Source organism: Anabrus simplex, chromosome 13 (assembly GCF_040414725.1).
Source record: "Anabrus simplex isolate iqAnaSimp1 chromosome 13, ASM4041472v1, whole genome shotgun sequence".
NCBI classification, from domain to species: domain Eukaryota; kingdom Metazoa; phylum Arthropoda; class Insecta; order Orthoptera; family Tettigoniidae; genus Anabrus; species Anabrus simplex.
The window spans coordinates 8,518,437-8,536,922 of record NC_090277.1 but is presented as its reverse complement, the minus strand read 5'-3'; the positions used below and the strand labels follow the sequence as shown (position 1 = coordinate 8,536,922).

At 37.6% G+C, this 18,486-nt stretch overlaps 1 protein-coding gene across 5 annotated transcripts in view; it reads left to right on the top strand.

The window, feature by feature from the left end:
* Positions 1-18,486, top strand: part of LOC136884904 (uncharacterized) — a 293,707-nt gene that overhangs the window by 185,256 nt on the left and 89,965 nt on the right. For all 5 annotated transcript variants that reach the window (XM_068229993.1, XM_068229991.1, XM_068229990.1 and 2 more), the window contains one exon: positions 8,924-9,006. Coding sequence is in view for 1 of the 5 variants with exons in the window: in XM_067157207.2 (XP_067013308.2) it covers positions 8,924-9,006 (83 nt within the window). In the remaining 4 variants the exon portion in view is untranslated. The remainder of the gene's footprint in view (positions 1-8,923; positions 9,007-18,486) is intronic.

Sequence of the window (18,486 nt, the reverse complement as noted above, 5' to 3'; positions counted from 1 at the left end):
ATGGTGTTTGGGGATTTTGTTTAATTTTTCATCCAGTTGGTCCCAGAAATTATCAACTTCATCTGGATCTGACTTGTTCTTATCGTTTGTAGGAGCATGTGCATTAACTAGGGCGTAGGTTTTGTTCGCGCATTTAATTGTGGGTATAGACAGTCTGTCATTCACAGGTTCGAAATTTGCAACCGATTTAAGGATCTTGGTTCTAACAGCAAATGCGGTTCCAAGCATCACAGCTCCATTGAGGATTCCTCTTTGCGCTTTGCTCTTGAAAAATCGGTAGCCTTCGGATTCAAAAATCTCTTCATCTGGGTACCTTGTTTCCTGTAGGGCCATTATGGATATCTTATTTTCGTGAAGAGTTTTGGTGAGGGTTTTCAGCTTGCCAGTTTGTGTAAGTGAATTTATGTTGAAAGTTGCTAGAAAGGTTTTAGATTTTGGCCTGAGTTTTTGACTCTTCGGGGTACACCAAGACGCTCCGACTCGTCTCTTGCATGATGTCGAGTCTCCCCCAGAATCCAAATGAGACTCGTGCGCCGTGGCGTTTACGACGAGGGATTTATCCAAAGATTTACCCCCTGGGGTATGTTTCTTGAAATGTTGTGCCATCATGCTTTTTGACTTGACTTTGCTTTGGACGGGTACCCATCCTTTTACAACTAGGGTTGTTAGCCCTAGAGGTTGCCTCAAGATGTTTTCTGGCTTCTGGTCATTTACCAGTCTTCGCCGTAACCTTGGCAAGGGACCAGTTTTTTTTTTCACGGTGGTATTTTATTTCCCTCCTACCCTCTGACTAGAGAACATTTGTGAGGACTATTACAATTGTGGCTTCCTATAGCAAACTAATGAAGCACTGTAAGTGCATCAAAAGTAAATCAGATTCCACATAAATTCTAAATTATGTGTCTGGGAAATGGGTAGCAGGGGCTCATTTCAAAGGAAACAGACTGTCACAATTACAAACTATAAAAGAGTATGTAATATCGCAATTTGATTGTGCAAGAAGGTATGGATCTACAGTTCATTATTGGCATCTGCAGATGTGGGCACTAGGAGGGGCTAAAATGGTTGGCTTGGTAAATTTCAAAGCTTCCATATCGACCATCTCAAGGCTGAATATGGCATTTCAGCCAGGCGTATTTCCACATTTGTCACATGTAAGGTCCTAGAAGATCATAAAATTATATGTCAGAAGACACAACAGTTTGTGGAAGAAGTGAACATGTTTATAACAGAGGAGGGTGTGGAGAAAGGTGATATTTGGAACAGTGACTAGAATCAATTCCAGTATGAAATGTCTTCAGCATCAACACTGTCCTACAGAGGAGAGGAAACTACAGGTAGTGTGTTGCAGTCTGTACATAGCTCTACCCATAGCTACACAATTGATGTGGTTTTATCAATGGCAGGCAGACTAGCAAACAAGTTGTACATCTGTTTTCAAGAGACACAAGGCACTTTCGATCCAAATATTTTGAAGGACCTTGCAACAACCTGTCCACGAAACATTCATGTGGAGGCAAGCAAAAATGGAAAAATGACTAAAGGACACATGAAATGTTATCCAACTTCAGTCCTTTCATAGGTTATGATCTTCATTTCTGTGTTGATGTTTAACTAATAAGATAGAGTTTGAGGGATGTTCCACCAATCAACACATTGTAAAGATATATTTAATTATAAGAAATTAGAAGACGACCAGATTCAAATATTTAAATCTGAGGAAAAATATAACGATTATTAACAAAGATATCACCTTTTTGAAAGAATGCCTTCTTAATAATCTAACTCCTAGATTTTTAAAAGCCTAAAACCCAAAACATAGGTCAACATACATGAAACACCCAAAATAAAACCAACAAAATTTGGCTAAAAGTAGAAATTAAGTTCCCTTAAGGAAAAAGACATTTTTGAACACTCAATTCTACGAGGCTCAGTTAGACGCAGCTGGCAACCTTGCCCCCACATATTGGGACGATTTTCTAAGATGCTCACTTTACATAACGGAAAACATTGCCGATGGGAACTAGACAATTTTAACAAGAAAATAGATAACCTCAAAAAAGCGAACGTCAATATCAATCACTCCACATCACCCAAATTGAACAAAATAGGTACCACACCAGATTCCGACACTGGCAACAAGATACCCAAGGAACATAATTTCAACTCACCAATCGTAAATATCTCCAAAAGAACCTTTAATTAAACTGAATTTGAAATTTTAAGCAGAGGACCGAAATTCAGTTGGAGTCCGAAATCCAGATATGATGAATTAAGCACCGTAGTTACAGAAACTGAACACGCGATTAGTAAAATCCCCACACTGCCTGAAGAAAAAATTACATATGAGGCCAGAAAATGATTAACAAATCTGATTAACAACCAAAAAACAACAGTCCTAACAATAGCACCAACCATCAGCAACAAAACAGACAATTAAGAGAGTAAAAAATCCAACAATCTCATAGTTACACAAGCAAACAAAGGAAATACCACCATCATATTGGACAAAGATGACTACATCCAAAAACCACCAACTTTTTTCAAGAAGGAAATTTCAAAACAATCAAAAATGACCCCACCCAAAGAATTCAGAAAAATCTGAATCTCTTACTTAAGAACACTTCATTTGTCCTCAGCGAACAAGATGCCAGTCAATTAATTAACCCCAAAATCCATAAAGAAAACACCCCAATAAGACCAATAATTAATTTCAGACCCTGCCCTACCTACAATCTAGCCCAATTCATCCAAAAATTCCTTAAAAACACTATGTCCTTCAAGCAAAAACTTCCATTAAAAACACAATAGAATTTTGCAATAACACCAAAAACCTCAGTCTTACCATTCACTAGCATCTTTCGGCATAAAGAATATGTTACAAGTAACTTGGCATAGAATCTCAAGGATAGTATAATAAAACCACCTATTCAATACTTTCGACTTTTAATGTGGTTTGAATCTACATGAATTAATGCAGACTCATCAGGTCAGATACATGTTTCACCCATTATTTGGGCATGTTCGGCCTGTAGACAACCTTTAGGTCAAGGTTTGGGGCCTTTTAACAATTATAATATAGTATAGAAACGTTAATAATTTCTTAAGGCTAACATGCCAGGATAATAATTTTTAAAATGTGAACAAAACATAACTGTGGGTAACAAATTAATGGTATGTACCCGAGCATTCCATTAGATGAGTCAATTTCCATCATACAAACGTTAACTTGTACCAACATAGTAAACTGAGTAAACTTGAAATAGAAGAATTCATCAGTCTGGTTAAGTTTACTTTTAACAGTAATTATTTTGTTTTTAACGGAATAATATATAAAAAAACGGCCTTCCAATGGGATCCCCCACATCGGGCATCATGGCTGACATTTACCTAGATCTTCTAGAACAGACACGCATCAGCAAAATAAAACACATTTTTTTCTGGACCGGGTTTGTCGATGACACCTTCACAATTTTAGATGGTGGACACACCAACAGCCTAACCATTCTTGAAAAGTTGAACAAACTGAATCCCCATATACAGTTCACACTGGAAACAGAGTCCAACCGTTCTCTAAATTTTCTGAACTTAACAGTCACAAGAGATCAACACTCCCTCACTTACGACTTTACACAAACTATCATCACTATAAAACAGTACTCAATCCACCCTAGCTCCCACAGAAAAGCAGTCTACTATACCTTAGTCCACAGGGCTTTTAATATTCCATTATGTTGCTCCAACCTAAAAAAAGAACTAGACACCATCAGGACAATTGCTCTTTCTAATGGATATAATAAAAGGTTCATCAACCAAATTATATCTAACTTCCAAAACAAACCTAAATCTACTCTCATGAAAGAAAAGAAACAAAAGGACAGTTTTTCAGTTTTTACCTTCAACAACAATTCTGTTTACCAAATAACAAACCTATTTAAAAAACACGGGATAAAAATAGCATTCAAAACAACCAACAACAATCATCCTCATTTCCACAATGCAGGGACTGTGAATAAATCTGACTATTTTGGCAAATCAGGCACCTACAGATTACAGTGCCAAACTTGTACAGCAAGCTACGGAGCTTTTACACCAGATACACCGAACACATTAATGCGGTTAAACATAACAGACATTCAGCCATGGGTCCAATCATAAATTTTCCGACATTGACAAAGACCTACAAATTATTGAAATCATGGAAAAGGGACCCCTACTCAATATCAAAGAAATGTTTTGCATATCGTTGGACCAACAAGTTAATATTAATTATAATCTGAACAAATCCACCAAAAAAACAAACATTCTTTATGAGGCCATTCAACCCCTCATCAACAAGACATATCTTGACAGAACGGCTCGACAACAAAGCACTTCCCCTCTCTCACACACCCCCTCCACACCTCGACCAACTCAAAGCAAGCCACACTCCTTCCCCCTCCTCTCCCCCCCCCCCCCCCTCCCAGCCAACAATAGCACCACACGCACACACACAAGCACAGCTGAACAGATCACAACCCACTCTTCTAATGGCTGGTCAGCGCAAGCGGGTTCAGAGGGAGTAAGTAATACAAATATCATTTCAATTGAACTCGACCACACACACAACAGTTTCTCATTCATTCTTCTTTTTTTCCTCAGGTACCTTCAATGCATGTTTCCATAAGGCAAGGCCATTCCATCACCGTTCTACATCAACAATAGTCGATGACAGTTACAACTGCATTACCAAGTGTTCCACAATGAAGGATGTTCCCCCAGCTCTTCAACCAACTTAAATCTACTAATAAGTTTATTCCGTCTATCCTAAAACATTGCAAGATTATGTAAACTAAAACCAGCAAGTTCTAAACATTTTCATTGTTGAACATACATTCATTTCAACTATGTCATATAACAAGATGTTTGAATCAGGGCCATCAATCAAGTTCCGTGTTCCACTAACACAGGGCAATAATTCTAATTTAGACCCAAGATCTTTCTTAAATACTAATCATCTCAGGCCAATGTATAATTTCAGCTGATTACCAAATGTTTTATGTGATATGTGGTTGTAATAGTCAACAAGTTTTGGTTTTAAAAAAGGTTCACATATTCCGGTTGTTTTTGGCAGGACCTCTCGACAAGTCTATGCCGAGTTGTGCAAACATATGACGGCATTATTACTCATATCCAAGAAAATTAAAGTGCTGTGTGTTTTGTATCAGTGTATAAACTTTCAATCAATATATTCTCTACTGCGATAGTGCATTTGTTTCCAGTAGACTGAAGCCAGACCAGCAGTTCTATTCTGTGCTCCACGAACACATGACAATTTTTGAAACCAGTACCAAGAACTTTTAAATGCCAAGTGGTTTGTCTGTGTACATTCAATGTATATATGTTTCGTCTAGTTTAGTCAGATGAAGGCAGGACTGTCAAACCCAGGACCGTTCTTGTAACATCAGTTGTTTCATATCGTTGTAAGTGTTTCATATTGTACTTGTGTGTTTTCAACCAGTGCATGTGTTTCCAGTATTCCGTGTCCATGAACGCGCAACAGTTTAGGCCAGAACTATGTCTTTGTACATTTTGCTTCAATGTGTGTGTATCTTATTCAGTGTTTTTCCGATAGAAACAGGACAGTCAAGTCCAAGAACACTCTTAGAGAGCCAAGTTTTCATATCATTGTAAGTGTCCGTGTTGTGTTTGTATATATTCTCAACCAGTACATGTGTTTCTAGTGTTCTGTATTTCATGAACACAAGACGATTTGAGCCAGAACTGGGAACTGTATGTATCTATAGGTACATGGTTTTTCGTTATTGTGATCGTTATCAGATTTTCCTTGATTTTCACCAAGAACTGATGATGACTCCTAGGGAGTCGAAAACGGTCTTGTTATAATTGAATATATTTTTACAATGTGTTGAATGGTGGAACATCCCTCAAACTCTATCTTATTAACTTCAGTCCTTGGCAAACATGTAACAAATGAAAATAGCCTATTGTTGTGTGATTCCTGGGCAGGTCATACAGATCGTGACTTTCTAGATGCACGTTATCCAAACAATGATGTTACACTGAAGATATTGCCACCAAAAACAACAAAATATTGCCAACCCCGTGATGTTTACTTCTTTCGGCAATATAAACTCTATATCAGTAGGATTACGGATTTTGTAAGACTACAAGTTGCAAACCACAAGCGAAGGTATGTGATTGTAATTTCATCATGAAACTTCACTCTGTGATGTACAGTCAATTTGCTGCACCTACGTATAAGCCTATGTTGCAATATGCTTGGCAAAAGCCAGGTTATGACACTGACATACCAACATCATCATTTGAAAATGTAATTAGTGTGGCTTTTGATATTGGACTGCATGAATGCAAAAGTGATTTGGAATGTGATAACGTGGTTTTAGTGAGGTGTGCACATTGTTCTCTCCCACTTTGTTTTAACCACTTCATCGAAATCCTGCATTTGCACTTTGAGGACTAATATAAGCACTTTCAGGTGTGTGGTACTGCTGTATATCTGTGTTTTTATAAGTACTTTAAGCAGAGGGTTTTGGATGCTGCTGATTGAAAATGTAATGGTACACTGACACCATTAAATTACATATAATTTCCTTTCTATGGTATTGATATCTTGTTACTTTGTTTGTCTCTGTGAAAATGTCACTTGAGGTAGAATTCAAAGTTTTGCATGAAAATGACACACACCACTGTTTTGTTTATTATTGCCTGTTATTCTAAGCATGGTTGCATGCAGTTCCAAGCATTCAAGGACAACGGTGTCCCTTGTAAGTACTCTACTTCTCTATCAGTTAACACTTTCATTGTTCTCATGTAGTCTCACTGGAGCAGCTAACTAGCCGTCAAGTCTGATAATAATCCCTAACTTGTCCAAGAATCAACTCTGGGGCTCCAGTAATGTGGTGTACTCGCTATCCCTAGAAAACAAGGCCTTTAGAATCTTAATGTAAATGTTTTAAGTCTATGTTGATAAAGCCTTTAGATTGTCTAGAGTCAATGAAAAGTCCAACAAGAGACTATTTATTGACCAGAAATGGACATGGTTGGCAGGAGATTGACCTTTCTTAGGTTAACCCATTCCAGCCTGGGCCTTAATATCCCGAACAAACGTTCTGGACTGGACATTTTTAAGGATCTTTAAAACATTATATCTCTGTACCTGTAGTAGATATTGGCATGATTCTTTTTCCTTTGTGCTTGTTTGAGAATCTAATTTTCAAAAGCATTCTTTGTATGATGTCAACTATCACTTGAGATTTTAAAATTGTTTATAAATTATACCTTGTTTTGCGAATGGAAGAAAAGTCTGACGGATAACTAAGCAAGTACAGTTTTCTGAAATACAGTTACTTACCCTATTTCGCTAATATAATATGTGCATTGCAATTACAAAACAACAACAATAATGAGTACGATATAAAAACAATAATTTTTCAATAATAATAATAAAAGTAATAATTACAATAACCAAAATGGGAGTTCTTACGAAATTGTATTTTAATTGAAAAATTTTGTTAAAACTTACTCAAATGTAAAATTATTGTTCCATTTACCACAAAATACTTCTGAGAAAGAGAAAATAAGTCTTCTAAACAGACAACTTTACTAATATATAGACAATCTTACGTATTCACGCAAATGCTACTTAGGTTCCAAAATGGGTAAAATATAAATATGTAAATAAATTCAGTGTTAATTTTAATCGTATACCAGTTGTATAGTATTATTAGAAGTAATTTCACATACCGTATTGTATATGAGTTGACTATGTTTGTAAGATATTATAAGTAGAATTTTGTAAACAATATAAATTTATTAAGGATGATGTGTGTGTTTAATAGAAAAAATTATTAGCGTAAATTGTATAATATTGTATTCTAGGAAAATTTTCTTCGTCTCCTGTTAATTTAAAATTTAGTGCTTGACAATAATGTATTTTAGTGTACCATTTGCCACTGAGGTAGACACCTCATTTGCAAATAAAGAGATTTTGATTTGATTTTGATTTGATTTGAATATGAAATATGCGGGAACCTGCGCTAGGCCGTAAAACGATCATCAATCATAATGAAATGCAAGAAGTTGTTTCGAATTCATATGTCAATAATATGTTCATTTGCGCATAAACTTATAATATATCATAAAATATCGAAAATATCACTTTCGTCACGCACATGTTTGCCGCGAGAAACCATGTCTTAGAGCTCACTGAGTGACAACATCTACTGATGCATGCAGTTCAAAAATATTGTAAATTCTCTGACTTTGACATATAATACTGCCATCTGCTTAAATACTCTCGTAACTAATACATGAAGAAACATGATGTAACCACCAGAATGCGTGCATAGCTCGTTCTCGAATTTTAGCAAATTGTCAAACCTTACTACGGGCTATGCCCGCAGCGTGTCCTGAACGTAATTTTGGCCGCTGCAAGCTATGCTCGCAGTTAGACCGGAAAGAGTTAAGGTCCAATGTATGTCTGTTGACAATAAGAGTCATCTGTAGGAACCAAGAAACAAACAAGTGACCAGTCATTTAGGAACACGTAATAAGAAGAACACGATGACAGGATGTGGTAAGAAGAAAAGAGATGTGGAGGTTATCCTATTACTTAATGTTTTCTTCTTCTTCTTCTTCTTCTGCTTTTGCTCCCTCATCCAGTGCTGTCCCTTTATCCTTTTATGAGCTCCTTTTCTTGTTACTGTTCTTCATAAAATGATGACTTGACATTTGTTTGTTTGTTTGTTTCCTTTTTACATTTGGAGAATAAAATGATATTTTTATTTTGCAACTATGAAATTTATTTTGTCCACTATGTCATGTCTATTTATAAACTTTTACTCTCGTTATCTGTTTACTTTACATTTCTTACTTTGCTGTGCATATTTGTTCCATACAGGCTTCTACTGATATTAAGGATGAAATATGCGTGGATGAACACACAGTTGGTCAGCTGGTCACCTGTTTCAAAGAAGAAGACAAGTAAGTACAATTTAGCTTAATTAGATTTTACACCCTTAACCCTCAACAATATGGAATTTGCAATGTTCGGTAACTCCCTCTGCAGACAAGTGGTGGAGTGAGGACCTCGATATCCCAATATGTAGGGTTCAAAGCGAGCACAGGTCCAACCAGATCATTCTCAAATTCTGTAACCGGTGCTTGACACGTGGTTCAAGCTTCTTCGATCGTAGCTCTTGAGAAAATTGAACAAAATTAAAATAACTCAGCCCATAGTATCTAGTGATGAGCAGGTTGCCTAAATTGCACCACTCTGTATCTGAGCCAGTAAAATGATTATTAATATTACCATCCCAGTTCTGTTCTCCCAAAAACTGAAGAGCCTTTCCAGCATCCATGTGTTTTTACGTCTATGAATATCTTAAAAAACGACGTTAACTTCATCTCAGTTGTTCTTCGAATATACAGCAGCAAATTTAAGAAGCCAGCATATGTTGAATTCCTTGACCAAGAATTGAAAAATTCCCATCCTTATCAACTTTTTTATGCTACACGGCACACTGGTCTTTAATCGTAAATAAACAACGTGACTTCGGCTCAGTGGTTCTTCAATTGGATAGCAGTATCTTAAAAGGAGCCAGCATATTCTAATCTCCTTATCCAGCAACTCATGAATTCTATCTTTAACATCTTTTTTAGTGCGCACTGGACTTTTTAATGCTATACAGCGCACTGGGCTTTATTCATAAATAAACGACGTAACTTCGGCTCAGTGGTTCTTCAATTGGATACCTGCATCTTAAAGGAGCCAGCATATTCCAGCAACTCAAGGATTCCTTTCTATAACATCTTTTTAATATGCACTGGACTTATTATGAATCTCTTTCTGAGAGTTATTTTTTAACATAATGCTGCACAATATCTCACATGGTATGTACTTTTACGAGACCGTACGTGTCTTTACATTGTTTAATTTCTTCGATATTTTGTGTTTTAATTTTGCTTCAGGCTGATGATGACCTAGTACTAGGTCGAAACTAGTCCCTAATCACTTATGTAATTTAAACTATTTACATTTTTTATTGAAAAGGTGGACCCAAATAATACATTAATTTACCCTATTATATTGTAATAGGTGTTCCTGGGGTATCTGGGTCACCATGTCTTTGCTGTTGGCCGTTCTTTGAACATGATCATTCCAGTGAATCATGCTTCTTGAGTTAGGCACTCGATTCCATCTCCTTTCATAACTCTGTACATCTCCGCATTCTTCTATTGAACCGCAATTTCTCTCACTAGTGACAGTTTGCAATTATCTTCCTTCTGTGATTTCCATATATTTACTGTCACTTTCTGCGGCTTGTTAACTTTCAAAGCAATATTGGCTCCTATGATGATGCAGTATATTTTTTTATCTTCGTGTTGTTAGGTACATATTTTTTGAGTTGTTTCGGTGGAAGAATAACATCAGACATCTGCCTGGAATCTTTCTTTTGTTTGATGGCCTGATTATTTGCAGTTAGATGACCATGTCCTGATGCACTCAGTTTGCTTTCCGAACTCGAAATTTAACCTGACCTTTGAAAATCTGATCTTTGGATCCTGTGGCTGAAACTCTAGCAGTGAACCTCATAGTCTGGTGTGTTATATTCCGTCATCTGTATTTTGTTTATTCTTCTTCACTTTTATCACTGCTCCACACAGTTTGGAGATATTTAATGTCTAAATGTCAAGTCTTTATTGTTCTGTGACATTTAGCTTGGCCTCCTGTTCCTCTTTCACAATCATTGTTCTCGTATCTGTCCCTGTAAGTAGTAGCTAATTTTTGGAAAATCTGGTGATCACGTGCAATATGTGGTAGAAGTGCAAGTTACCACTCATTCCCTCCTCACAATATTCCACGAAGCTTCAAATCAATAATACTGAAATATAGTCATGAGTGAAAGTTGAGCAACCTATTTGACAAATGCTTCATGTTAGTATTAAATTAAGTGAGTAAAAGAGAAACAAACATTGGACTTGATTCTAAGCGACAGGCTGGCCTCAGTGCCAAGGCAGGTAGAAAGTATATTTTGGCATAGAAATTTTGGCAAAACTTCCTCTTTTCTGGCTGTGGTGGATGAATGTGAAGGAATGTAATGTTTGGTTTTGCAGGAATGTTATTCTTGAATATTTAAATCTGCTGCTCATCACAACAAAATGACCAGAAAAAGGTTCAAAATGGGGGCATTGTGTTTTTAATGGGTAAAAGGTGTAATAACATGCGTAAAAATTGTATCAAAGTAGTACTCTTTGACAAAGAGAGAATTGTGTACAGATTTAGAAATTAGATTAATTCTTGGGCGTGGTGTGGAATTGAAGGTTTACAGTCCATCATAGGAATGGGTAAAGAACGTCTGGGGGGGTAGGGGTGCAGAGGCAGCAAGGTTGCCAAACCGCCCACATCATTACTCACCTTGTGAAGTGTTCAGTTGCTCTTAGTGGAGACGTGGAATGGATCCCAGGACCAAACTGAGAAGTCTCATTCAAAAGGCTGTGTAACGTGTGTATTTCTGAAGGTCATGTGAATCAGCCATTTGTGATGTGTACATTTTTTCGCTCACCAGTTTGGAGAATATGTGCAATCTTTACTGTGGAAAATTAGCTCAGGGGTACAGACATAGTCATTTTGCATATTTAGTTTTTCTCCATGTCAGAATAATTTTTTTTAACATGACATCATGCAATGGATAGAGCAATCTTAGCAACTCAGGGCCATTTTCTCCACATCAAGTTACACCTGGTATAAATTAAACCTGTTGAACTTTAGTACCTAGTTTAAACCTGTATCCATTATCTCCACCAATTTACAGTACAGTACATTACAGTACAGTACAGTACAGTATTTATGACAGTATGAAGTGGGTGCCGTACTGGGTGGCTCAGACGGTTGAGGTGCTGGCCTTCTGAACTCGACTTGGTAGGTTCGATCCTGGCTGAGTCCAGTGGTATTTGAAGGTGCTCAAATACATCAGCCTCATGTTGGTAGATTTACTGGCATGTAAAAAACTCATGCGGGACATAATCCCGGCACCTCGGCATCTCCGAAAATGTTCAAAAGTAGTTAGTGGGACGTTGAAACTGAATTATTATTATTACTAGGAATGGGGAGGGTAAACCTCAGTGTCGACATAGCCTACTACTATCCGAATAGCATCAAGGGCTCTACTCAGGGCTTAGCGTCTCTATCCGACTGACGAATTACCATCAACAGCTTCAATGTCCCACTCCATATCAACACGGCAGAGAGGTTTGGGATTGAATCCAGGTTCTTGTCACGCAATCTAGCCATTAGAAATTGTATATCACCACCTCTCCTACCGTGTCAGCCAACATTCTGGCGATAAAAATATTTTCGACCAGCTGGATTCAAACCATCCAATTACAGTTTTGGGCAATGCTGATGTAACGCTTTAACAACCAGAGCCATCAGACAGCACACGGAGAGTGGACGTATGACACCACTTATGTACAAATATTTTATGCCTCACATTACAGTATTAAAGCAACCAGAATCACTGCTTCTAGCGAAATAGCATTATTTCATGCAGTTGCCATTTTAAATGAATCCTTCTTTGATACAAGTCAATCCTTGCTGTTCGCTTATGAATATTACAAATTCAGCAAAAATCTCCCTTACATCCGATTTTCCAGGTTTGTAAACTTTTGTTGGACTGTGGCTTCTTAACCTCAGTTGCACATCAAAATTATTTCCTATTTAACCAAAGACTTCAATAAATTCTTCCATTTTATTAATGCTAATCGTACGTTCTAATTTTAGTATATTTTCTATATAAGTACCGGTACTGCAGTACTGGTAGTCAAAACTAACCATACTACTAGGAAAATCGCAGATGCATTAATAAAATGTCAAGAAGGCTGAATATAAACAGCCGTTTAAACCTACAATATGGAAGGTTTAACTTTGAACCAAATTTAAACTTGGTGCAAAGTTTAAACCAATGTCGGGAAAATGAATGTTAGTTTAAACTCACACCTAAACCAGATTAAAATAAACCTAGTTTAAACTCATTTGGAGAGAATGACCCTCAGAATCGTGGACTGCAGGTAACAGGATATTAACCGTGTTTTTCATTAATGCTTGCAGCCTGAAATACGTGAAGCATTAAACAGGCAGTTCTGGTCACTCTTGCTGCTTTAGACCCACCAAATGTGTGCATTAGTGAATTATGCATATATTCATCAATCTGTGACATAGAAGTGGTACCTCAGTAATACACAGTATGTAGGAAACCTCATGGGGAGGAATATTTATTGCCATGAAACCCATATTCAAGCCTGAGCACCTAAGGAGGTGGAAACAAAGGCAGAAATTCTTGTGTGCAATTCATGTGCGCTGGAAGCAAGTTCCTTGTGGATTCCATGTCCCGAGCTTGGAACTCCCACGGTGACATCAATGAGGAAATATTACTATCTGTAAGCCATGTACAAATTATACAGCATTGATTCAAACATATCTACAGGGGGGGTGAGTTTAGCCTAGAAATGTTTTGGCAGCATGATCGCCCTTAACTGGTTCCTATTTCCATCAGTCCATTAGCAGTAACTTTTGTTGTAGAATTCTGCAACTTCCTCCTTGAACAATTAATTACTGAACCAACCCATATAATGAAAATTTTTTTCCTTACTAACCCTCCATCCTCAGTACTGAAGACAGAAGTAATCCTCTGTTTCTCTGAACATCTAGCAGTTGCAGCTACCACAATATACAAGAAACACCAATAAAAGAATTAATAGAGAAGTCTGTAACTACAAAAAAGCTGGCTGGAAACTGCTATCATAAATTCCAAGAAGCCATCTACACATCGCTACCAAGAAAAACACTCCATGGATCACAATAGGAATAGTCAAAATGATACGCAAAAGGAATATGCTTTACAGAAAACGGAAGCAAGTGGGACAAGTATAAATGCATGAGAAATATGACCAAGAAACTCATCCACAAAGCATGCAAAAACTACATAAACAAGATAAGTAACATCAGCAAAGCCATGTGTTAATAACTTAAACAGTGCAAATCTGCACAAAGTACATTCTACTCAAACGGCAATAGTAGTCTCCCCCGAGGCCATTGCCTCAATGCTCAGTGAGTAATTAAAAGGGGCGATAATGAGGCAGGGAAAAGGACAAATATGTACCCAAACACAGCTCAGCCATTACCACTCTCTCTCTCTCCAGCTTTTACTTCACAGTGATTGAGGTAATTAATATCCATCAAACTACTTGACCACATGTTGCTTCTGTTCTGTACAACATACCTCCAATTATGTTAGTGCAATGCGCAGAGGCATTAGCTCCCTCAGAGCTGACCTTGGAACAAAATCGTGGCAGCCATAGGGACTCGGTGCTGGACTTGGAACAAGATGGAGGCTACACATTTTACTAATGGAACTAGCAAGATGGTGTAAGGATTAATAATGATTGGGGCATAATGGAAGGCAACCTGATTGACTAAGAGCTGAACTTATAGTTATGTACATGATGGTGACTCTGCATTGTTTATATGGGACAAGGGAGGTGGTGTAAGTCCTTACACATTTGAATTAGTTGTATGGACATATGGAGGTCGATCTCAGGGTCTCAGAACTGAGTGACCGTGGAGTCACTCACTTATTGATTATAACTTTTTAAGCTTGTAGATCTGAACTTTAAACACTTCTAATTGCATACTATAATGTTTACATCACTTAGAGATTAAAGCTTTGATACCAGAACTAAAAAAAATGTGTTAGCTGTGAAGTCGGTGTAGACTAACTTAGGCTGGGAAGATGTCATCGAATTCTAAATATGGTACTAACACCCATCCACCTTTCAAGTTTGAAAAACTGCATAGGTGGGGAGTAAGCCTGTTGAAAACTGCATTGTCATCTGCCATAAGCAGTTGCTAAAGAGCAAGGGGTAATTAAGCATGATTAATGAGCAGGGGTAATGAGCAATCGCAAATGGTCAGGGGGAAAGTGAGCAAGGGTGTATGAGCAGTGACTAATGAGATGTGCATTGCAAGTTTTTTAACATTTTATGCAACTATTTTCTTACAGCTCAGTTAAAGTTTAAATTCATGACTATCTCTGTTAATAGAGCCTGTACAAAAATCCGAAATCTCATGTTCAAAAAAAATTATTAGAAATGTTATGTTTTACACCTGCAGTTAGTTAGCATTTTTGATAGAAGGATTACTAATGCTTTTGTACAAGAATTAAATTTTATACTCCCCCATAAAGTACCATTTTAGCTAGACTACTATTTAGGGTGTCTCTCTTGCTTTATCCAGGCTTGAGACCTGCTCTATAGATAGAGTTGGAGTTAACAGCCAAAGAGATAGAGGTTATTGAAGAGTTTGCAACATTTTGGTGTACTGTAAGCTACAGAAAAAAGTATAGGTTATGAAGGTACTGTACTGACTGTAAAAGCTATTACTCAGTAATTCCCACACAATGTAATCCTGGGTTACTGTAGTCACGTCCTAGATCGTGAACCATGAGCAACGGCTGAGTGGCCTAGTAAGTGGTCCTGAGAGTCGGGATACCAGTTGCTATGGAATGGGAGTGGGCATCTCGGACATATTCTGAGTCGTGGCCCTGCTTGTGCTCAGGCGGCTAGGACTATACAATCCACCGGTGGTCCATAACCCGTTAGAGGAGAGATCCTCACTTGGACTATGTGCAAGTAGGGCAGCATCCTGCTTCATGAATTTACCGAGCTCAGAACACTTTAAGCAAGCCTCGGACCTATGGGAGTAACGGAGTCCCACTCCCATTTGACAGGCGAGGGACTCCTTGGAAACAACTTGGCAAACGAAATGGAATTCGATGGGGAGCTATCAATATTAATGGGGCTTATGGAAGAAAGAAGGTAGAACTGGCTGAGTCAGCAAAGAGGATGCATCTGGATGTGCTAGGAGTAAGTGATATTTGGGTAAGGGGAGATAATGAGGAAGAGATAGGAGATTATAAAGTGTACTTGACGGGTGTTAGAAAGGGAAGGGCAGAGTGTGGGGTAGGGCTCTTTATCAGGAATACCATTGCACGCAACATAGTTTCTGTTAGGCACGTAAATGAGCGAATGATGTGGGTAGATTTGTCAGTGGGAGGAATTAGGACAAGAATTGTGTCCTTGTATTCACCATGTGAGGGTGCAGATGAGGATGAAGTTGACAAGTTTTATGAAGCATTGAGTGACATCGTGGTCAGGGTCAACAGCAAGGATAGAATAGAGCTAATGGGCGATTTCAATGCGAGAGTTGGGAATAGAACTGAAGGATACGAAAGGGTGATTGGTAAATGTGGGGAGGATATGGAAGCTAATGGGAATGGGAAGCGTTTGCTGGACTTCTGTGCTAGTATGGGTTTAGCTGTTACGAATACAGTCTTCAAGCATAAGGCTATTCACCGCTACACATGGGAGGCTAGGGGTACCAGATCCATAATAGACTATATCTTAACAGACTTTGAATTCAGGAAATCTGTTAGGAATGTACGAGTTTTTGGCGGATTTTTCGATGATACAGACCACTATCTGATCTGTAGTGAACTAAGTATCTCTAGGCCTAGGGTAGAGAAAGTTAAATCTGTCTGCAAACGAATAAGGGTAGAAAGTCTCCAGGACGAGGAAATTAGACAGAAGTACATGGATATGATTAGTGAGAAGTTTCAAACAGTAGACAGTAAGCAGGTTCAGGACATAGAAAGTGAATGGGTGGCATACAGGGATGCTGTAGTAGAAACAGCAAGGGAATGCCTAGGAACAACTGTGTGTAAAGATGGGAAAAAGCGAACATCTTGGTGGAATGATAAAGTGAGAGCAGCCTGTAAACGTAAAAAGAAGGCTTATCAGAAATGGCTCCAAACAAGGGCCAAGGCAGACAGGGATTGGTACATGGATGAAAGAAACAGAGCGAAACAAATAGTTGTTGAATCCAAAAATAAGTCATGGGAAGATAGATTCACAATGAAGTATTTATTTATTTTCCACCTAGTCGATACAATGATTGCCTAAGGCAATTTTTATTGGTCAAAAGTGGTACATGTTTCGTATATTAACAACATCTTCAGCCACATAACAATGTTTAGATGAAAAATATAAAATAGACAAAGTAATGCTTTAGAGGAAGTGTCCTTGAAATTAACATAAGATTGACAAGATTAAAACAAACAAATAACTCAAGAGAAAAATATATAAATTATTTCTACAATAGAAAGCAGTCGTCAAGGAATATAAGAATATAAGAATCCATTATATTATCAAATTCTAGTATATTTGAAAATGCTTGAGAAGGATCAAGAAAAAAGAATTGGAATTTCTCCACCTACAGATAGCCCTACAACTTATTCCTCCTCAGTTGAAGCTTTAGGTGACAGCAAGGAAGTTCTTGACACACCTATATCCCCCGCTCCTCCTCCTCCTCAGGTGCAAGAACAAGGAAGAACGCATCATCAATATTACACCCGGCGCAAAACTGTGAAAGAATGACAGGAGTTACTGTTCCAAAGGAAAGCAGGCTTAATAAGATTTGACAACTAGGAATTAGTTATATTTTCATCTACATTAATAATAAGAGCCGCACTGTGATATCAGGATTTCTTCATTTCGATAATTACTTATAAATTGTATAATTTTTAATTTATAAATTGATCTTTTTTCATGGATTATTAAGAAAAGAATATTTATTAGGACAATTTCTCTATGGAATATTGTACAAGTGTTTCCTTGACGACTGCTTTCTATTGTAGAAATAATTTATATATTTTTCTCTTGAGTTATTTGTTTGTTTTAATCTTGTCAATCTTATGTTAATTTTAAGGACACTTCCTCTAAAGCATTACTTTGTCTATTTTATATTTTTCATCTAAACATTGTTATGTGGCTGAAGATGTTGTTAATATACGAAACATGTACCACTTTTGACCAATAAAAATTGCCTTAGGCAATCATTGTATCGACTAGGTGGAAAATAAATAAATACTTCATTGTGAATCTATTGAAGTGCGATACGGACCATGAAGCTGATTTTATGTAATCATGGGAAGATTTTGGTAATAACCTGGAAAGGCTAGGTCAAGCAGCAGGGAAACCTTTCTGGACAGTAATAAAGAATCTTAGGAAGGGAGGGAAAAAGGAAATGAACAGTGTCTTGAGTAATTCAGGTGAACTCATAATAGATCGCAGGGAATCACTGGAGAGGTGGAGGGAATATTTTGAACATCTTCTCATTGTAAAAGGAAATCATCATGGTGGTGTTGCAAACAGCCAAGCTCATGGGGAGGAGGAAAATGATGTTGGTGAAATTATGCTTGAGGAAGTGGAAAGGATAGTAAATAAACTCCATTGTCATAAGGCAGCAGGAATACATGAAATTAGACCTGAAATGGTGAAGTATAGTGGGAAGGCAGGGATGAAATGGCTTCAAAGAGTAGTAAAATTAGCGTGGAGTGTTGGTAAGGT